We start from the raw sequence: 22,620 nt of genomic DNA on the forward strand, positions 1-22,620 counted from the left end.
AGTGGTACATGTGGATTTATAGCAATCCCTACAAAATGGACTTTCTACTGATGTTTCAGTCTGTTTTCTCTTGATAATTGGCTCGCTCCAACCCCTTCTCCCCTTGCTGCTTGTTTTGTTCAGCAGCTGCCTGCTGCTCCATCTTTTCTTTGTGTTTAAAAGAAAAATGCTGTAACTTGATTGTGACTTCAGCACACCTTTCCTCTGCTCTACCTGTGTCACTGAGCTATTTATTTTGAGGTCAGAGACTTTTTGGCTTCTGTGCTACAGAGTATTTTAAGTTTGAGTTTGGATCTTTTTTGTCTTTTTAGATCTTCAGCTCTGTTTTTAATCCATCCTCGCAGCTGCTGGTCTGTACTCACTGGCCTTCGCCTTCCTGCTGTTGAATGCTGCAAAGACGGGCAGAGGCAGAGCCTCACTGGGCTGCTGTCTGCATCCACTCGCAGCTCTTCCTCAAATGATCTGTGCAGAAATGGGTTCATCCCAAACCCTTACGCTGTCTGTGATCTGTTGTTGCCACTGATACAATTTATCATTGCCTCTGGTGAAAGGATGATGAATTACTACCTCCCCCAAGTCTTTTTCTTATGATCTTCCTTAATTCCAATTCTGGAATTTTGGGGGAGCGGATTGGCATACACAGACAGTTCGTCTGGGGCTGAATGAGGCCTTGACAGTTTTTGCCTGATGCTTGTCTAGTTCATGTTGTCTTCTTGCATTTTAAGTCTGTCCTTGGAGATGCTACGTCCTCCTTTCAACCCTGTTGTGTCCAGAAGTTGGTAGACAAAAATGAGAGCCCTGGTGCTGCTAGGTATTCAAATGTATATTATGTTGAGCTTGATAAAGGATGTTTAAAAGAGTCAGCAGGTTGATACAGGAAATAGGCACAGAAAGTAACAGTGAGGTGGTAGGTATCAGTGTAATATATGCAGCTATAACTGCTTTTTCTTAGTCCTGTGTCCCCAAAATTAGTCTCCCCTCTCCTGGGAAGGAAGCCAATCCTTCTTAATCTCTGTGCAAATGATTGCTGGTCTTTCACTGGTGATGCTTTTTTTAACTCTGCTCACCAAAACTCTGGTTATGAATCCAACAGTTATAGCACTCCTTTTCCATCAGTGGAGGTCTTGGCAGACTGGATTGGCTAAGGACATGCAGTGGAGTTGCAGAAGCAGTCCCAGCAAAGGTAGCGAGTGTGGTGTGGTTGAGATCCCACTACACCTTGTATCATTTGAATGTAGATTCTAGGAGCAGCTAAAGCTGCTCCAGCTAGAAAATGTGGCAATAGGTAATTCAACATGAGTTACACTCCTTCCTGCCTTCCCACCTCTCTTGCTCCCCTCCACTTCACTCCTCAGGACTACAGCTCTGTAGTTGTCTTAAAACTGAACTGTGTCATTCTGGAGACGTTCTGCCTTCAGCCTCGCATCTTCATCTCCCCATTGCACTGATCCATTGCTTATTCAGGCTGTGGTGTGCCTCCTGGCTGCAGTGTAGACTTACTCTTCATAGAAGACAACAGTTCTACCACATTATTAAAGAAATTAGGTGTTCTTAAGGCTCTTGCCTCTATGCCAAGCCCTCTGCTGTGTCAGCTTTGAATAAGACAACCCTTGCCTTCATTAAATACTAAGTCTTGTTGGCTTTTGCCGAAGTCAGGTGTAAGCTTTTCTTTTTACTGTGAACAAATAAATGGGTGGTGTGAGTTTCTCTCTAGCTCCTTTTGTTCAAGTGCAGGCAGCTGCCAGAAGGCGTGTGCCTTCTGTTCCTAAACTTAGTTCCTTGCTAACAACCACCCATAAAGACAAATGAGAGCCAGGAAGCCAGAGCTGCAATAATGATATTTTCTTTTTGTCCTCTGGGTTTTGGCAGAAATACCAAGCTGTGTGTTGAGTAGGCTCCTGTGGTGTAGCAAGAGCTCTGGGGTGCAGAGCTCAGAGGTCTTGTAAAGTCAGTGAATGTCTCGGGCACTAGACAAAGCTTGCAAATTAGTCTTCTCTGAGATTTTTGCCTAAAGAACACAAAAGAGATTGCTCATCCGAGACAAACGGTGTCAGGGGCGCATGGTGCACCCTGGGACTGGACCTGCTGGCAAAGGAGAGCTGTATCGCCCTTGGACATTGAGCCTTTCTCCCATGACAGTTGAAATGCTGTACTCTTCAGGGTCCTATTGTTTATAAGCTCCTCTAATTTTTTTTTAGTGCTCTTGTCTGAGGGTCCACTAGGAAACTTGCAAGCCTGCTGCTTACTGCCTTCTGCCTGTGTTCAGCTGAAAACCAAAGTGCTGAGGCAGGTGGTTGAAGATTTGGTGTTCTACCTACCTGACTGAACATCATTGCTTGAATTCTGCTGCAACCTGTTGCAATGGGATGTTTGTTTGCTCTCCCGGGGCCCCTAAAGGATGTAGCTAAATAAACTTGTATTATTGATTTTCCATGTTCAGAGTCAGTGGATAGTATCTAGTGCTTCAGGACAGGGAAGACTTAATTAAGGGAAGATTATTGGCCTAAGATATTACCTCTGTACAGACCGTGCTTCTGAGAATAGTGAACCACCAGACTGGATTGCCTGGGAGGTGGTTGAGTCTCTACTGTTAATGGAGGCCTCCTGAAGTGCTCTGAACTAATGTCTGTCAGAGCTGATAAATGTCACAGCTGATCCTGCCTTGGGATGGGCTGGATGGCTTCCCACAGTCCTGCTGCTCCTGTGCTTTTGATTCAGCAAAGGCAGTGACTCTGCCATTCCTTCCTGTGCCCTGCCGTTAGGAGGCCGTTGGTGTGACACCGTACAAATGATCAGCTTACTCTGTGAGGTGTGCGGCTTGATTACTCCACTTGGGTTAGCTTGTGTAACTCTTTAAAATCATAATTCACCACCATGATGTTATACACTCCCTTGTCTGAACTCTGGCCCTGGTTTTTGTTCTTGGTGTCTGCCTCCGGCAGTGTGACTTCTGCAGGCAGATGATAGACTTCATAAAGAATTCTAACTTTTTTATTTGGCTGTGTTGCTTTTTAAACTTTATACTGTCTCCTTGGTCACATTTGTGAGCTGGGAAGGGGAGAAATGGATGAGGTCTTTCTACCTGCCTCCTATGTTTAAAGGATGGAATAGGTATGTTTAAATTTGTCTGTTTCTTGGCTGAAGTCCTTGAGCAAATACTTTGCTAGGCTTGAGCCTTCTGTCACAGAGAATGTCTCTGCTCTTGACAGGGGACAATCTCTCTTGCTCTGCTGCCTGCTCTTCTAAAGGAGATAGGCCTTATTTCACGCTGTTGCTCCAGTCTACGCTTTGGAGCCTGCAGGGAATCAGATTCTGTTCTTCCCTGGCATTTTCCTCTTACACTTTGACATCTGCTCTGTCTTACGTTGGAAGGTGCTGTCTCTCCTGTTAATCCAATAACAGATGGGGGAGGTTGGGGATGTTCTTTCAGTTCCTTCAGCTTCTGTTTTAGCTGTGGTAAGTGAAGTTTGGCAGCCCCCTGTCTTGCACTGACTTGGAAAGCGATCTGCAGAGGTTATAGGTGGGTGTAAAGATAGTAAAAGTGATGTTGATTTGAGATACAACAGCAAGAGGTCTGGTTTTGCTCAGGATGGAGGCCTTGGGCAGAAAGCTGGTAGCTCAGGGTAGTGATGCATCAGCAGCTTCAACCTTGTATCATCAACTTGGTGAGGACCGTTTTGAGCCATTTTATTATCCTGTGAGCCATCTGCACAGTATAAAGAGAATGTCCTACTTGCAAGAGAGCCTTGGACAGTGAATGTTTCCTTGGTGGGAAAGCTCTCTCAAGAGTGAGAAGTATGCCTGAAAAGGATTTATTGCTTTGTTTATAATGTTTAGAAACTTCTCTAAGTAGATGATGGTTCAAACTCTGGAGCGGGGAGAGGCATGTGGCTAGCTTTATAGCAGAGGTGTTCACAACGTTTCGGAAGCTCTGCTTTTATTTGGTGCGCTTTGAGGTTTGGTGTACTGTTGAGTAGAGACAGGTCTTGTCAGCTTTCGGGAGGCAGGGAGTTCTCCCAGATAACAGGCCAGAGACAATTCATGTTGTTTCCATGACACATTTCTGAAACTGAGAACAGGCTGACAAGGGTGGCTTGACAGGGCCCTGGGCATTCACTGAAATAAGAAACCTCGCCATTTGCTGGGACGTGAAGCTCTAGTCCCAGGGGTTCCCAGTGCTCTGAGCTGTAGGTTTCATGCATCAGTTTGTGGAGAGGAAAGTTGCCCTCATTTCACTAAGTGTGGGACTTCAAGAGGGTGAATGTTGGAGTTTTTTAAATAAAAGAAGTTTCTCTTTGGGTGTGAACCTGTGCTGTCTGTGCCTGTGACTCTAAACACAGTCTCTGTGCAGGAATCTAGAGCCAAAAATCAGTGCTTCATTGTTCATTTTGCAAGGAGGAAATGTGCATGTACACACACCCACACACACTTACCATCTGAACACAGTTCTGAGGGCTGTATTTTGAAAATAACCACCACTGTTCAAGCAATAGGACAGAGATAATTAATGGCCATGTAATCTGACTGTGCGTCTTTGCCTCTGGTTTTCATGGTCTGAAGAAGCTGAATTCACCCACCTTTGTGTGGAGAATGAATGTGTGTGAGTTGTGCTTCTCCCTGATGCACACAGATATACATATATATAGTATTTGCTCACATGTATGTGTGGGAGAGCACTGACATAGCTTGTCTGAAAACACAACCTATGATGTTTGCAGAATGACAACACTTTATTCAGACTTGCACCAACTTGTGATTGCCCCTGCAAGCACTGGAACAGGATTTTCTTGGAAAGCCTTATCCACAATCTCGTGATGCAGCCCTGAAGCTGAAGTGATCCTGGTTTAGCCTGGGTTACTTCTGTTTCAGTTGGTGATAGTTGGGGGTTTTTTTTCAGGATGGAGAAGAGAGCTTTTGTAGTTCATTTGTGTATGATTGCTCCAGCCCTCTTTGGGGTCAGCTCTTAATGCAGCCAAGCTCTTGGTTAAACCAAACAACTTGTCCATTCTTCAAAGTTAGCTTGACTTAGCTTAAGTTTGGGTCCTCGCTGAGTTACATTAAGGCAATATGACGTTTTAACTGCTTTAAAGATCTAAATAGATTATTTCATATACGAGGCCAACATGGGTTTTCACCCTAGTTAAAATAATGTAGCTTTGAATGTGATAATGTTCCCTGATCTCACAGTAGTTTTTCCTTGCAGGAAAAAAAATCAAAAGCAGCTGACTTTCTCAATTTCTGTGTGCTTGGCTTTGGTAGCTGAGTAAGGAAAATGTGCTGGACTCATGTTGATAAACCTGTGCAAGGGAGGGTTATTTAACTGAATTAAAATAGTAGCCTGAAACCTCTCCCAGTTCTGCTGGAGCTGATTATTTCTTGTTACATCTTACTGCTTTCACACTTCTGCCATCCTGGTTCAGGCTATGACTGGAAATGAGGCTGTAAAGTCCTCAGAGAGGCTGTTCTGATGCTTCCAGGAGCAGAAAGCATGGAAAATGTCAGCAGAAAATTCAGTCCTGCTATGTTGTACACCTGTGAAAAGGGGGGAGATTTGTTGGCTATGAGCCTAAGTGGGATTCCTTATTAATGCTGTGTTGTCTTAAGATAAATCTTGTATTACAAGCCACTGGCCATTCTGCTCAGGAAAATATTTCTTCCAGATCCAGTAGTTTGGTAATCACCCACTCTTCCAGATGTATACATTCCCAGCAGAGGTGTCCAAATGGTTTTGGTTTATGTAACAGTAGTATTCCTCAGTTTTCTGTGGACCATGGTGCATGCATCGTTGCCAGCTGAAAAATACTGTGGAGGTGATGAAAGCCTGGGGACCAGCTGCAGCTTGTTTACCGGGACCTTAAAGACCACAAATTGTGAACTGCAGAGTGGAATCAAACCTGACATCTAACCCAGTTGTGTGTGCTGCAAGTACCAACAAGGTGGCATGTGTCAGAGCTGGTGGTTATCTCTGGGAAGCTGTGCTGCTTTCTGTGAACATGCCTCGTTAGACAGAAGCCTCCTCTGATACACCTTCTTGAGCCTTCAGTGTTCCCACCAGGACATTCGGCCTTGTCTTTGTCAGCGTAGCTCATGAACATGCTACTGCCTTTGGCCATTTGTACCCCCTGGATGCCCCAGAATGACCTAGTAAGAGACCTTCCTTATGCTCTGATAGCGATTTCCATTCCATTGGCTGCTTTTTCCTGTTCCCGTGTTTATCTGACTGTTCCAAAGAAAGCGTGGCTGGAGTTGCACACAGTGTTAAATGTTTCCTAGAAAGTTCTTTTCCAAGAAACCTGCAGTCATTTTGTGTGTTTGCCTGTTGTTTGTTCCCTGTTTGATAATGTGATGAAATAAAAAATCATTTTCAAGATCTAATTTTGACATTAGAAAGACAGGAGATGATTTAAAATATACTGCACTGATTGCACTCATCAGGGCTAGAAAAACTATGTAAAAAAGTACAAATAACAATAAAGGAGGTAAAAAGGGCGTTTCCCCGTAAGGCAGGGAGATGAGTCTCTTGGAGAGCAGCAATGGAAGGAAGCGATGGCCACGCCACGTGTGCATATTCATGTGTGTTAATGGCACGGGGCTGAGTCCGTACCTTGCCTGTGTACACAGCAGTGTTGCGGGCAGCAGTGGTGTGTCAAGAGAGCACACCTCTCTGCAAAGTGAACAAAACCAGGTTTCATCATCTCTTTAGGATCTGATGTAAACCCCTTGTCCCATCCACAGGTGATTATCAAAGGACAGTGCCTGGATGAGGTCTTGCCCCTTGAGCTTTGTTTTACAGCTGCTGAGGATATCAGCTGGTGTAAATCAGCTTCATTTGATGGCTTCCATGGGCTGTGGAGCCATTGTGCCTCTTGAGATTTTTTTTTTTAATAGCTTCAATGATCTAGGTGGAGGTTAGTGAGAAACTTGTGGGGGCCGAAAGTGGTCCTTAGCCTGAAAAGCTGGTAAATCTTTGATTTTGCACTATTCACTTAAAACAGTGGAGGCTGCAGACCTACCTACAGACCCCTACCTGACTCTTCTTTGCAGCCTCTGATGGAAAATGCATTCTTTCCTGAATATAGATTCATATGTCATCGCTTCACAAGTGTATTTCACCTCAAGGAGGGGAAGAGTTTGGGATATAGTGTGCAAAGGCCTTTGCAGTGAGGAGGGCAATACTGGAAGGTTACTAAAGCAGATTTTTTGGTCTAGCACGTGGAGAACTGAAGTTTATGGAAGGGCCAGGGAAGGCTGTGGCTGAAACCTGTTCAGCTCCGTTAGCTGAGTAGGCAGAGTGGTTCTTGGGTAGCAGTCTGAGGCTGCTCGAACTTGGAATCAGCTGGTAGGGGCAGCGCAAAGAAGGTTGATAACCTTTTTTTAATTGTTCTTTCGTTCCTGACTCTGAATAGTGCTGCACCAGGGGGTAGTCTGGAATGGGAGCCTCTGTCTCTTGAATGGGATTCATTGGGATGCTTTGCCTTTCAAAGTCAGTGCATTGGGGCTTACGTATACGGACACAGGAGTCTAAATCCACATAGAAAATATGGTGCATTTGTGCTGACAAAAAGCCAGCTGTGGGCTGAAGGCCACGTTACCTGCCGTAGCTTGATGCTGGAACCAAGCTGGTATCCTTTGCTTAGCCAAAGAGCTCTCGTCCTTCTGGACCCGCACATGTGGACATGCCTGCTCTCAGGGAAGCATGGATTCAATCCTGCCCTGAAGGCTGGACTAATCTGCTACCTTACCCTGGAAATCCTGTATTAAGAGGCTGCCTCAGAGCTCTCTGAAGTCAAAGCATGCTCAGTACCTGAGCCTGCACCCAGGCTCTTGGTTGGGCTCTTGTCTGGATGGGGCAAGAAGTGTGCCTCTTTCGGGTGGATCTTGGTTTTTCCTACACCCTGAATGCTTTGAGCAGAAGCTGTTGTGTATCAGAGAGCGCACTCTTCATTCTTTATTTCACAATGAAGACTGATGCTTTGGGAACAATAATATGTCTCAAGTGAGAATGAGCATGTTGACCTTAAATAGGTAATTTCTCCCATTCCTAAAGCTGTTAGGTTTGTGTCTTGCCCCAGGTACTATCTCCCTGGCATGTCAGTTTAAGAAGTTGCCTTGCTCTACAAAGCCCCCTGAGCTGCAGCTGAAATAAAGTCTTGTTCTCTGTGACCTGCCCAAGGGGACTGTGGTGGTGTGGACTTGACTCGCGTGGACAGATGCAGTTACTGTGGCAGCTGGGTTTGCGGCTTTGGACCTTCCATAGGAGATTGCACTTGTAAAATGTGCTTTGGGATCTGATCTTCTCACAAGTGGAAAAGATTATGCTGAACCAAGGGAAAGTAGAGTGAGTAAAGTCCGGATTGTAGAACTGATAGACTGTGAAAAACAGAAGCAATGAGGATGTGAATATGACAGAAGTATTACAGCGATACTAAGGTCTCAATAGGGATTGGGGATCTGCTGTGGCAGGCAGCAAATACATCCCCAGAAAGAGGCAGCTTGCAGTTGAAGTAAGTTGGGCTGGTAGGGTAGGAAGAAAAAGTTGATGAGGTCAAGAGCAAAACGGGGCTTTGTCCCCCAGTATCCTGATTTCCAGGTCAGTATTTTATACGGCAGGTAAATGAAGTGGAGCAATTAGATGGATTCACCTCCAGATTTGGTAGAACTCGCTTTCCTGTTCTTGCTGCTCTGTTACTGTAGGTTACATGAGACAGGCACATTCTGTCTGGTGTGCTGCAGCTCTCCGTCCTCTCTGGTAATGACCTGTCTTGGGAAGTTTCCTTCTTTTGCTAGAAATTAGGAATTGCATGGTTCAGTCATCCCTGTGCAGCGATTATTTTTTGCACTGCAGTAACGTGTAGGATGTTTAAATAGTGTGTGAGCCTGCTTGCATCACTCAGCTGTGCAATTTGGAAATATGCAGAAAGGCATCGGAGTGCTGTAAGCATACCATACTCCTGCGTATTCCTGCCCAGGGAACAGTTAACTATGGACCTAACAATGTCTTGGTGGCTGGGCAGATTGTTTTTTGGCTTTTTTACACAAGACCCACTGCTTTTATGGTATTGTGGCGTCTGTGGCCACTTGTCTTTCTGTGCCATAGTCCACTGCCCTCTGACTTTTGCAGATCAAGTTGAAGAGTCATGCTGTCAGCTGAGAGCTGTCATGAATCCTTGGCCTTTGTGGTTTGGGCTCAAAGTAGGACACAAAATATGCCCTGGCACACACGCTCAGCAGTTCTCTTCTCCAGGGGTGGTGAGAAAATATTGGCCTTTGTGGTCCTAATGGTGTCATTAATCCTTTCAGAATTCCCAGGGCTCAGAGGGCAGAATAGAAAAAGGAGCAGCAGGAGGAACTCAGCTTTGCTTAGCTGAGAATTTTACTGGTGTTCGAAGGCGATGCTAAAGGCGGTGTGTGCAATATCATGGCTGTTCACTAGAGGACAGTGTTACACATTGCAAAGTAGAATTACAATGGAACAATGCTGGAAGAGATTTCTTACAGATTTTGTGTATGCTAGGAGTAGGTTGGGGTTGAGGTTATGAAATAATTTGCTGGAACTCGGCCGCCATCCGGTCAAGGTGGTTAATAGACAGCATGGCTTAAATCACTCTCTACAGACCCTATCTTGTAAAATCTCTGAAGGGCAATGCTGACTACCTTGCTTCTGCGTGCACTTTGTGGGAGGTAGAGCCTGCTGAATAGGTAGGCCAGGGAGATACAGAAGAGTCTCCAGGAGAAAAAAAAGAAGAAAAGGGGGGAAACTTTTGCCTATCAAAACTCTGGTAGTGGGTGGTGGGCTGCACAGTGGTGAAGGTAAGGGCTGAAAGCGAAGGGGGCACGGGGCCCTGAACAGAGGGGATATAGGCTGAGTATACACTGGGTGACGGGCCTGGCAGGAGAAAGAAAATGAAGGGCAGTTGGAGTAAATGCTGCTCAGGGTGCTGCTGCTTCTGCCTGCTCCCATATCAGAGCTTTCAGCAGAGGGCAGGACTGTTGCTTTATTCTATCGCTGTTCCATCAGCCATCTCTTCGTGCAGGGGACAGAAGCTCCCACATAGAGCAAGGAGTGTGAAATGAAAGATAAGGAGGCTGGGTTATGCAAAAGGAAGTGAGCTTCAGCTTTTGTGCCCATTTTTATGCAAGCGGGGATCTTGGCAGTTCATGTTGTGCAGCACCATGCAGCCTCACAGGACAGCCGCTACCTTGGTCGCTGCTCTTCATGTTGTTGTTGTTTGGGGTTTTTTTTGATTTATTTTTTTATCCCTCAGGGAAAGCTGACCTTGAGTGACAAGCAAGTAAAGCTGTGGCAGGATTCTTGCTTACTTTAGGTTTGTTGATGAGACAGAGAAAGCTGTTGAATATCCAGGTCTGAGAGAATGCAGGACAGAAGCAGCCTTTCCGTGGGCCCCTGGTTCTGGCAGGAAGCAGACATGGTTCACAAAGTTACGATAACTGTGGTAAATACCAGACGGGCCACTGGAACCAGTAGCTGTGACTGTCTGATCTTACCTGCAGTCCCTCAGCTCTTGGCAGTACCAGGTGGCAAAGCTCATCCCACCTTTCACTTCTTCACAGCTGTGACCTCCAAGGCCTTCCTTTAGTGCTTTCTGTGTCGCAGAAGATGGGAGGACTGCAGCGCTTCTGAGCAAGATCAATGCTCTTTATCCTTTTCACAGCTGCTCCCTAAGTGAAAGTTAAGCAGCCCTGAAACTGCTCTGGCCTTGCAGAAGGGATCAGGTGAGGGTAGAGAAAACTTTCATTCCTCACTGCAGCCTCCTGTGCTCCCGTGGCCTTTCTCTGTACCTACCTAGGCCTCAGGGTCTGTTCCTAAGCTGCTTACAAGAACGCAGAGAACAAAGCACGCCCAGCAGTGTCTGGCGTTTCACTGGCATTTATGCCAAGTCCCAGGCTGTTGCTGACGTCCCTGTGCACTTCCAGCTCAGCCTTTGAGATCTGGGCAGACACTGTCATCTGCTGCTTTGCTGCTTGGGAGTAAGAGAGTTCTCCGAGTGGGGGGGTCCTGGCGATGCTGGCTTGGCTGGGCCTGGAGTACCCCAGTGCTCTGTCAGCTGGCTGCCTGAGAAGCACATGTCACTTTGACACACATGCAAAGGAAGCTTAATACAACGCGTGTGGCTTGGTTATGAGACCGGAGGCAATGGATTCCTGTCCCCCTAGTCTCAGCCCTGACACCGAGCAACCACCGCTATGGGTAAGCCACCTCAGTGTGCTGCCCTAAAAAATGGAGCTAACAGCTTCAGCTTGGGTAGCTATTTCTTGGAAAGTACAGTGCCTTGCAAAATATATTAGTAAATGTGGAAAACTCGATGGTAGCTGGAAATGTAGAAGCTCTCTTATTCCCAGTTTGTCAAGCAGATAAACCCTTGAAAGAAATGTACAAAGGATGTTAGGTTTGCTCAGGGTTCTCTGTTTCTGCAGCAGGCACCTCTGAGAATTGCTGCCATCTTTGCTTTTTTACAGCTAGACCACTTCCTACAGGTCCACTTAATCTCTCCTGCCTCATGCCACTAGCATTGAGAATGCCCTTAGGATTCCTTCCGTCAGCCTTCCTCCGGCTGTCTGGTCTGCTTTAAAGTGCTGGCCTTATCAAACTGGGTAAATCAGGGGTGGGAAAGGAGCAATAAAACTATGCAGCTGGCTCCCGTTGCACAGTGGGAGTTTTTGTCCACCCTTCTCAGCCTCTGCACTACTTCTGACAGTATCTTGTCCCTCTTGAGCAATGGCAAGTGCCACACCTTGACTTTCATAGGAGCAACAAGGATGAAATCCCACCGTGTGGCTGGGAATCCTATTACAGCAAGTGTAGCGTGGTTATCTCCACTTCTAATTAGTTGTGGAGCTCTGCCTTTTTGACTAAAATTAACCTTGCCCATGTCAATCCTTTCCACAAGCCCCTCTCCTGGTTAGCCAGTGCACATCTGCCATCATCGGCTCCTTTTCTCCTCTGCTGTCCGCACATAATTCCTTTGTTCCAAGGTCAGGAGCAGGGACTCGGTTTTGCCCTGTTTGCCATTAATCTTCTGTTCTGCTTTCTGTCACTTCCCTGCAGCTTCATCGTTATTATCCCCACCTTACACATCTCTCCCATTCTGAGTTCCCACAGTATCTGCAGTAGACCCAAGTGGATCTGGAGAATATTGTGATTCCTAGGGACTCTTGTGAATGTTTTATTTCATCTGTCTGTGGAATTTCCATCTGCTCTGCTGGTCTGTCTCACTTTTCCGGTTGACATTCAGAAGGAACCCATAAGAGAGAGGAAAAATGTTAAAGACTGGACAGTGCAGCAAGTGGCCCCAGAAATGGAGTCCATAGAGAGCAAAGAATAGGTTTCTTTTATGTGATATTTGGCCCGTCGCATGAAGGGGGCAGTCTGCTTGTAGCCAAAGCCTGAGCTGTTCTGTAACTACATCTGCTGAAATAGTTTGAGCGTCGGCTGGCAATGCCTGCACTTCGTCAAAGAGAAATTTAAGGAAGTTCAGTTGCGGAAGCGCTACGAACCGTGCGCTTCACAAGTGCAACTCCGAGGAGTAGGTCCCTCCTGGAGAGACGGTGTGCGTGCGTGACTGCCCATGCGGGCATCTCAACCCATCGCAAGCTTTCCTCTAGGTGACCTTGGGCTGAGCGCCGCGTGCTTGCTTGGAGAGCTGTTGATTTACAATGCAGATTCATCGGTCCTCGCCTGCCTGCCCCTGCCCCTCCTAAATTTGGCTGGGATATAAGAGGCTGTTTGCTTTCTGGTGCCAACAGTGGCAATGGCAGAGTGCCTGCCATGTGAGAGGCAGAGATAGAGGAGAGGGGGCCAAGGAGGAGCAAACTGTGCGGCTGCTATTGCTTCTGGTAGCTGAGGAGCACATCTGCGGGACAGAATGTCCATGCTTACCCCTGTCCTGCAGCCCCTGGAGGTGAAGGAGTATCTGTCCAAGGGTGAGCGCTTCATCAAATGGGACGATGTGAGTACTGGGGTTTTTGCTTTGCTAGATTGTATGCGTGGTGATGGGGCAGCTACCGTGCTTTGGTCAGGGTTTGTGGGCAGGCTGGGAGCGTGTATTCGGGGGGGGTGGGATGCTGTGTGTCGTACCTGAGAGCAGTGATGTCTGGGTAGGGACACTGAACTGAGGAGAACAGGAGAGCTGAGGGCTAAAAACAAAGGGCATATGTGTTAGGGGTTGGCGATGTGGCTTCTGCACCTCTTGTTACTGTGGAGGATGGAAGTAAATGGAGCGTGCCCCTGGGTCTGTGTGCGCAGCTGCTCTGGTGTGGGACCCCAGGGTCCTGCCTCCCTTTGCGAACCAGCCCTCAGGAAGGCAGTCCCTGCTGGGAGCCTCCTTGGGGCGAGAGGCACACGCTGCATTCGGACATGTGCGGAGGAGCGTGAGGGGTAGGATCCACTCCAGAGCTGAGCGGACTCTGTGCGTTGCAGATAGAGAGGAAATCGGGCTCCAAGTTGCTTCCTCTTATGGCCCTGTTGCTGGAGTGGATCAGAGGGTGAGCCATGTCCTCCCACGCCTGCCTAGCTTACGGGCCTCTGAGCTACCAAGTGCGCAGCGGCCGAGCAGCAAGGGGCCTGTGCTGTAACAGTGCCGGAGCCTCGGAGGGTGCCGCGAAAAGCTGCTTCTCTCCAACTCTGTGTCCTCTTGTATCTTCAAAACACCTGGTTCGCAGTCTCTGTTTGCCTTTCATTGTGGGGGGAAGAAAGTGTGGAACAGCAGAAGAGGATAGGTTAATTTGAAGTAGTAGTCCCCCTCCTCACTTTCTAAGAAGGCAAAAGAGTATTCCCCCTAATAACCACATACCTGAGCAAGGGGACAGCAGCTGCCTGTCCATTTTGTCTGGAGTACGAATTGGCAGCTATCGAGCATGAATGTTGATAAAACGGGGGGCAGGCCAGGTTATGATTATTCACCAAGATCTGGGGGAACCATTTGATGTGGTATTGCAAATGAGAGGCATTAGAAGGAGCCTCCAGCAGCAGTGCAGGAGGGATTAGTGCTTTTGTGGGCGTAAAGCTGGAACAGAGTTTTAAGTCCCAAGGCAGTGTGCGTGGGGGAGGTAGATCGCTTGTGTGCAGCATAAGCAGGGGTGGTCCAGCGGCACTGGGAAATGAGAAAGCAATGTAATATACAGCTGACAGAAAGGATGGATGCTGAGGAATACAGGTTGGAACATCACTGGGCAGTTATTCCGCTAGTTGTACGTAAACAGGAGGATGACACCAGGGTACGGTGGAAAGTGCAGCCTTCCTTCTCTTTCTAGTGGGGCCACTGCCACTGCCTGCTCTTGTGGCTTCTTTGGATTTGAACAGAGATTTGGTTTCCAAGAATAACAGTAGCCAAACTTGTCTAAGTCAACTTGCTGCTGACTTTGTGTTCAGTCCTTGGGGACCACTTTCCCAAAAACTTGAAGCTGTTAAGTGCTTCACTGGGAATTCCTGGGATAGTTAGTCTCCCTTGAAAGCCAAGGTGAGTCAAGTCCGTCTTCCAAGACCCACCAAGTGTTTATTTGCTGCTGCAACCATAGGAGTTAGGGAGCTCAAGTCCTGTGTGGATTTTTCCCTAAGGATTACAGCTTTGTAAACGTTCCTCAAAGGTTGCCTCTAACTACTGAGTAGTTTACAGACTTGACCTCCAACAGTAGTGAAAGCCCTCTCCACAAGTGGGCTGTTCTGGTCATGTTGCTCTGTCTCATCGTGCTTTCCCACTCCACAGTTAAAGCAGGCTGCAGGGTTGTTCGTGGAGGGTCAGGGTGATGGCAAGAGCTCCAGGCTGCAGGATTGCTCGTGGAGGGTCGGGATAAAAGCAGACCTTCAGAGGCCGTGGGCCTGTGTTTTTTTGTCTCGGTCTTTGAACTGACCTGGCCATGCTGTTGGTAACAGTTTTGAACTCCTTCCACAGTATTTGAGGCAAAGGAATGAAGGTAGATCAGATTGGCTCCTTACATCCCCATACAGCTTGGGGCTGGACTGGAGCCTTCACTGTACCCAACAGTTTCTTGAGGAAAGCAAAACCACACTTTCTCTATAGTGCCTACACCTTGTCCAGCATTTGTAATGTCCTCTCTAGAGGCGGGTACAGTAGGATCTCTGACAGGCAGGACTGTTCTGACCTGTCCCGCTGAGTTAGATACAGCATCTTGGGGTAAGGAACAACTCTGCTGTGCTTTGTTTGGCATCCAGCAAGCTGGGGCTGCCAACCAGACTAAGGAGCTTAAGTCCTGCTACATGGGTGATAGTTTATTTCAAGAACTGGCTTGGGAACCCTTTCAAAACCTCAGGTAGGGCACAATGTAGTAAGCCGAGCAGACACATACGGATTTGGCTCTATGCTGACTCTTAGCCCTCTAAGTACAAGCAAAAATGTTTTCTGTCCTTGAAAGATTACATATGACGGGATTTTACCAGACAACACTTGCTTTCTGCCCAAGAGTTAAACTCCACAGTGTGAGCAGCAGCCAGTTTGGCTGCCAGGCCATCTTCTGTGGAATTCACCATCTCCTTTGTTGCAAGGAGCCACCCCTTAGGAAAGTCTGCCTGCACCCCATGGCCATCCACGTCCCTGATCAGGAGGCCAGCTGTCAGCTGTCCTTATTGCAGCCTCAGCTAGCTTTCAAGAAAGCTCCTTCGTAGGAGATAGTTAATCTAGAAACGTGGCACAATACTCAGTAGTAGCACTACAGTGCCTATTCTGCTCTTCGTGGCTTGTGGCCATGTGTTCAGGGCGCTAACCGAGAGCTCTGGGAACATGGGTATGATGCAGATCAGCATTGTCCCTAGTACTGTGTGAGAAAGGCAGCAGTGAGTAAAAGGAGAACATGCGATGCACTGCATGGCCGGTTTCCTGTAATGAAGAATACTGAATCTGGAAATGGAGGTCCCTGGAAATACAGATACACTCTGGAGTGAAGTATGAGTTCAATAACCCAAGGCCAAGTGACAAATACAACTTCCAAATTCCATTACTGGTTTCATCTCAGTAGCTGGGTGTTTCGACTTCCTGAATTGAATTTGAAGCCTTCCTAGAAACGGCTGATAGGCCTTAGGATCCTATCTTCTGTGGCACCAGAGGTCAAATGCAGTCAGGAGTCATCTAGACTGAATGAGCAAATGGGCTGGGGCCCAAGCAGAGGCACCAAGCGTTCTTTATCTCTGTCTCCAAAGAGCTCACCCTAATTCAACTCTTAGCGCAGGCTTGCACGTGAGATGGGAGTGGATGTTGTCTTGAGAATGTCTGTGAAGTTACCCTTAACTGAGAATGCAGAAGCAGTGCAATTACTTGGAGGCAAAGCACACAACCGCACAGCAGCCTGTGTCTCCCTCGCAGAACGTGCTTTGGGTCTGATCTGGAGGGTGCCCCTGTTGTATGGGGTTCAGGATCAGCCCCCAGTCATTTCATCTACCTTTGTGCCTGTAGTGTGGGTGTTTAAATAGCTGCTTCTTTTTATAGTCCGTGTAGAGCTGGTCCATGGAGTTTAAGAATCACCGCCTAAAGCAGACTCTGTTGTATTAGATGAACCCCTCCTTGAACTCTTCTTGAGTAGGCCCCATTCTCTATAAGGCGAGCCCAGATAACTAGCATGAGCACCTAGGCAGTAAATGCCACGGATGAATGCTATCTCTACTTGGCCCAGGCTCCTTCTGGAGCTCGTAAAACGAAGTAGGTGCCATGGAGGGAAGGCAGTTCAAATGAGACAGTTAATTGCCTCTACAGGTACTTTCTTCTTTTAATTCATTGTATGGAAAGCTCCAAGAGAGTTGTTCTAGCTAAACTAATAGTGTTAAGTGAGACCCAGGCTTCAGTAGCGATCAGCTTCCATAGTCTCACACTGTTGCTCTGGAGATGTACTGAAATCATCTGGTTCATTTCCATAAATCGCAGAGGATGATTCACCTGACTCGGTCTATATTTGAACTGGAAACCTTATGTCCCATGATGGGTTCTCCAAGTCACGTAAGGTGCCAACCTTCCTCCTTCTGTTTTTTGTCAGGAAACAGCAAGTGCTTCTCCTGTGATTCTCCGAGTGGATCCGAAGGGCTTTTACTTATACTGGACCTATCAGAATAAGGTAAGTGCTAGGACTTCACAGCTTGGTCTCTGAATAGCCAGTTCAAGTTTGTGTGAGATTAAAACACCATAGGTGCTCAAGTTCTGCACTCGGGAGCAAACTACCACACTCATTCCAGTTAGCAGGAAACCCCCAACAAAGGACCTGGAAGTCTCGTGCTTATTCAATGGCAGATTTGCCTTCAGAGTTCCAAAAAAGAGCAGGCAATTCAAGCTGCGAACATGCCGGAGAGATGAGCCTGGCCTTTTTGTGCTTGTCACGCTGGCATCTTATACCTGCAAATTTCATTCAATGTGCTTCAGAAGGCTTCACAGAGAACAGTAGTATTGATACCCCTCTTACCCAGCATGCTAAAGGATTGTCCCAACCAGTGCAGTGGTGCAGTTGGGAAGAAAATGGCTGGATGTATGCAATTAAATGTATGCAGCTCCAGCTAAACGTGTACCTTATGTGTAGCCTGTGTTGTAATTAACTGACTTGTTGGTGTTTTAGAGATTTGAAGGAGAAAAGTAGTGACTGTAGCGATGTAGAGACTACATCAGGTCTGGAGAGTGAGTTGTGCTCCCCTCAGGCCAGGGTGGTGTGTGCACACTGCCGAAGGTAAAGCACAGGATGCTGGCTGCTGGAGGAGAGAGGGGGCCAACAAGTTCAGGGAAGAATTGAGTTCCTTGCTGATGAGCAGCAACGAGGGGTGGAGAGATCTGGCTGACTGGAGGTGGAGGGCTGGGCTTACTTCTGCTTTCCAGAGCAGAGCTGTGGTTCAGCTCTACTTCCTCCTTGTGACCTACATGCTGAAGAGGCATGGTAGATAAAGAGACAGAGACAGTAGTCCTGCACAGCGCCCTGGCCAAGAGACCTGATGTGTTTTGGTGAGCTCTGCCTTCTCAGAAGATTGTGCTCCGGTGCCAGTGGGGTCAAGGCACTGCCACACAGCTGTGTCCTCCAAGAACACCATGTCACGAGGTTGGGGACTGTCACGTCCCTCTAGAAGATGTGCTCTCCTTTCAGCCGCCTCTGTCACTCTCATTCCCCTTTCAAGGTCTGCTCCTGGCAGTAGAATTTTTGCTGTAAGGGTGCCAGCCAGACAGCAGGAAGAAGTGGTAGCACTGGAGGAGGTGCACAAAATGGGGCAAGGGGAGCTATTGTCACCCATCAAAAGTGAGATATTTTGCTGGGTTAGTGGTATGAGGGATTTGATTACCTGGGAAAGGGGCTGGGGTAAGGAAGCATAGTTGACGTGAGGAAACCCAGACAGGGAAGGCCTCATATTCTTGGAAAATGCCATTGATTAGCATCTAAAATAAACTGTAAACAAATTTGAGAGCCACAGTGGAGCAGCAGCCTGTTTTACATCCTTGGGGAAGCATCTTCCTTATTCTTGGAGGGAATCTGCAGACGGTGTAAGCTGGCGAGAAGGGTGGTGGGCAAACGCTGGCTGTCAGAGGGAGCTGGGGGAGGCTTGTGGAGGTCATGTGCAGGCTGGCATAAGCACAGCGACCAGGGACGAGAGATGGACTGGTAGAGAGCGTGGTGTGGTCTGGGGAATAGTTTGTCTGTTGAGTTCGTGTGGCTTATTAATCTCTGGCTGACTCCTCTTAAGATCTGCTTGTCATGAACAGCAAGGAAGAAAAACTGCACCGCTTTTGCACTAGGGATTCAGACAGGAGTGGGATTAGGAGTAAAATTTCCATCCTGCTTGACAATAAAATGGGGATACAGCCAGAAGACATGGTATCCACATTGTTCCTTATTGTGATCTTGGAAAATAATATTATCTGCTGCAACAAGTATAATTTGTTCTCCAGATCCATGGTGAGCAGACAAATTAGTAACAGAGGAAGGAAATTCAGGTTGGATATTAAAAGAACAAACAAAATAAACATGACAACTAGCCAGTAGTGAGGACGAGGAGTGGGCTGCCTAGGGAAGGTTGTGGAATGTCCTCCGTGGGAATTGCTCCAGAACAGACTAGGTGAAGATCTGCTGGGAGTGACCCGGGAAGAGGTGGACCTGCCTGCCTTCCAGCGCAGCTGCTCCATGTTGAATGCGCGGAGGCAAAAACCAGGCTGAGAATGTTAGTGGGTTGTATTGACGCATGGACTGTGACTGGGGTGGAGTTTCCCCATGTAAACCTGTGTGCATGTCATGCACTCTCTCTCTTGGGAATCCACACCAAGCCTCTGGCCTCGCCCTGACGAGCATGGTGCTGCAGACCACCGCTGCCCCCACGCTAGCCAGCCTGCCAGCGTGGCATAGCAGCAGCCGATGTTTCCCTGCCCACATCGTCCCTGGTGGGAGGGCTCCTCCCCAGTGAAGGGCACTGGTGGAGACCACCTTTGCAGCTTCTAGGGGCTCTGTAATGGATTTCTTTCCTTACTCCTTTGTCTTTCCTTCATCTTCCTTGTCCTTATTCTGTTGTAGGAAATGGAAATTTTGGATATAACCAGCATCCGAGATACCCGAGTAGGGCGGTTTGCCAAAATCCCCAAGGTGAGTGCATAGCTTCATTGCTGCCAGTTGTTTATATGGGAAAGGCAAGGCTGCCTAGGGCTTTGGCATACGCAGGGCAGTTTACTCTGGCTTTCTGTTACAGGAAGGTGGAAAGGGCCTTGTCTCCTTACATCACAACTATGTAAATATAGAAAAGCCATCTTTGCTGTTGTTCATGACCGCCCTAGGGGTCTTCTGTGCCCCCAAAAGAAAGGCATGTCCAGACTATGGTATATGAGCTTGTTGGAAAGAATATGCCAGAAAGCTAGGAAAACATCAGTTCCCCTTCCAAGTGCCTTCCAAAACAGCCGTTTTCTGTTGTGCGCAGCGGCTGTGTTCTCCCTCCCCATGCATCTGGCGAGCTTTAACCTTGGCCTGGCCTTTACGTTCACTGAGCTACACTGGGAAGTCCTGCAGGAGACGCGCGATGCTTCTGTACTGCATCCCCAGCACTGCTCTCCTGTGCAAAGATGCACAGGCTGGGTCAAGGCAGCTACAAACCTGTAGTTCCAGCAAGATTCCAACGCAGTGTGTGGTGGTTTTTTTTTCACCTTTAAAAGGAAGAAAATGTAGTTTCAGAAAAACTAGTGTTTCTTTTTCTTTAATAATTTTAAATTGCTTGTAGGGTGGCAAAGGGAAACACATGATTATGACTTTGTTCTTGGTTTCAGTTACAATTTAAGCTTCCTGCAGCAAAGTTGTCCTCGTTAGGACTTTTTTCTGGGTCTGTGTTTTGTTTGTTTTTAACTTTTCCATGTATGGAAAAGGCAAGCAGAAATTGAAGTAAAGCTAGAATGTGAAAAGGAAACAAAGGAGTGAAGATAATGGCTCCATATGGTAACATAGGTGATTCTCAGTCTAATGCAAAAGGGGAAGATTTTGCAATATATACTGAGAGACTCGAGCAGCCTTTTTGCGTAAGTAGTACGGCTGTTTTCTTAATACTGCTCTGAAAATGTCTAGTCAGAGCTCCCTGAGACTGATGTTGCTCAAAAGACGGTAATGAGGTGGGTGCTAAAAGCACAGCAGAGCTCAAGAACAGTACCCATCTTACACAGTTCTTAAAAATCCTAATTCCTTCTGAGAAACTGCGTTTCTTCTTGGAAATTCATTAGAATGAAACAAATTTGAGTTTTCAACAAGCCTAAAACTTTGACTGCAACTTGTTTTGTGGGAATAATGTTTGGAAAAAAGGTCTCGGAAGTGGTGTTGTTTTTTTTTTTCATTTGAGAGAATAAAATATTTGGAGCTGGTAGAGCTAGGTGCTACACTCCAGACAGAATGCAGTAAGGAAAAGGCCAGCTTAAAAGAGAGGCATGAGGTACTATTTTCTAGGGTGTTAAACCTTCAGGAATAACCTGTTGACAAAATGAATTCAGCTTTGATACAGATTATAAATTGATGGTGTAAGTACTGAGGCCATAGGTGGATGTCCTCCTGGTGGCAGCAGCCAGGATGGAGAAAAATGTCCTAGATTTTAGCAATTAGTTAAGAAAGACTGATTGGAGACTACCAGGAGAAAGATGCTGGCACAAGCGCGGTGGCAGAGTTTCCTCCAGACAGAAGGAATTTCTACTCAAACAGCATCTCTCTGTAATGAGCCCCTACTCACAAACAAGGAATTGCCCTGGAAACAAGACCAGCCCCAGTTTTTTAAGAGTAATTCACAGTGCAGTTTTGGGATGACCGCATTCCATATCCAGAGACAAACTAAACTGGCCTTTTAAAAGAGATTTTTGATAAAAGCACAAAGAAGTTTGTGAAAAGAACGAGAAAATTCATGAGCAGTACCAGGGTAGCAAAGAGCAAAAGAGGAGGGGGAAGCAGTGGCTGTGTTCCATAGTTAGCTCTAAATCTTTTCAATAAAATTGGAGAGTGGCCTGTGTGATTCCCATCATAAGCAAAGGCTCTTAAAGAACAGAACAAGAGAGGACATCTTTGCATGGGAAAATTACTGCTGGGGAATAAGAAGAAGGTCTCTTGAGAGGAGAGAGAGAGAACCAGCAGACTCCCAGAAAGATCAGTGCTTGGGCCTGTGATGTACTGTGTGTTCGCATGTGGTCTGCAAGAGGTGTATAGAGACAAGACAAAGTTTGCCAACGGTACCAAGTTATTTGGGGTAATAAAGTGAGGGCTGATTTGTAGAAAGACCTTGAATTGCTGATTGATTGGATGATCTAATAAGTGATAAAATTTAGTACAGATAAAAATCAGGCAATGCACACAGGAAAAAAAACCCCCGATCCTAACCTTCTGTAATAACAGGCTCTGAGTTGACTACAGCTACTCAGAAACAAGATCGTGAGGGTATGGGAAATCTGTAAAAATACCAACTCAGCGTTCAATAGTATTTGCTCAAAAAAGTAAGTTGTATGTTAGGAATTACAAGGAAGGAATTAGGAAATCGTGCCACTGCGTACACCCTGAATGTACCCATGCTTCTGTGCGTTTCTGGTGTCCTGATCTCAAAGGAGACAAAGAACTGGAAAAGATAGAGAAGAGCAGCAAGATTAATAAAAGAATGAAATGGCTACTGTAGGAAGAGATCTGAGTAGGCAGGGACTGTAGTCCGGCACAAAGAAAAGAACGAGGGGGATGTGGAGGAGCATTGTGGAGTGCTGTAAAGTCAGGAGATGAATGGAGAAGGTGAGCATGAAGCAGTTACTCAGTGTTTCTTCCAGTGTGAGCGCTATGCATCAAGTGGAATTTTCCAAAGGCAGGTTCAGCACAAGCAGAAGGAGGTGCTGCTGTTGCACGCCTCGTGTCGCTGTGCTGTGGGATGCTGTCCTGCACAAGCCATGAAAACGTACGCCAGTTTAAAAAGTCAGGATAAGAAGGAAATGCCCTTTGAGGGTTATTAAAGACAAGATAAACGCCTCTGGTTTAGGAAGCTGCTGAATCAAAAATTGGTGGAAGCTGCAGCAATGTGTCAGGGAAGTATCATTGCGTTTGCCCTGTTTTTATACTTTTCCCCAGGCATCTGGATGGATCTGTGGTCTGACCTGTGTAGCTGTTGTATTCTAGCCATTGTCATAGGCCAGAGGCAGTATTTTA

General features: G+C 46.9%; 1 protein-coding gene across 6 annotated transcripts in view; it reads left to right on the forward strand.

The window, feature by feature from the left end:
- Positions 1–22,620, forward strand: part of PLCB2 (phospholipase C beta 2) — a 63,303-nt gene that overhangs the window by 1,750 nt on the left and 38,933 nt on the right. For 4 of the 6 annotated variants that reach the window (XM_087739995.1, XM_087740001.1, XM_087740012.1 and 1 more), the window contains exons 1-3: positions 12,515–12,968; positions 16,999–17,076; positions 19,498–19,566. In XM_087739995.1, coding sequence (XP_087596121.1) covers positions 12,885–12,968; positions 16,999–17,076; positions 19,498–19,566 — 231 coding nt within the window. In that variant the 5' untranslated portion in view covers positions 12,515–12,884. Of the gene's footprint in view, positions 1–12,514; positions 12,969–16,998; positions 17,077–19,497; positions 19,567–22,620 lie in introns of those variants that run through there. The other 2 variants (XM_087740034.1, XM_087740026.1) reach the window with 1 other exon arrangement.

The sequence above is a fragment of the Nipponia nippon genome, unplaced genomic scaffold, assembly GCF_047370975.1.
Source record: "Nipponia nippon isolate SJK-2023a ecotype South Korea unplaced genomic scaffold, ASM4737097v1 scaffold_10, whole genome shotgun sequence".
In the NCBI taxonomy this organism is placed as follows: domain Eukaryota; kingdom Metazoa; phylum Chordata; class Aves; order Pelecaniformes; family Threskiornithidae; genus Nipponia; species Nipponia nippon.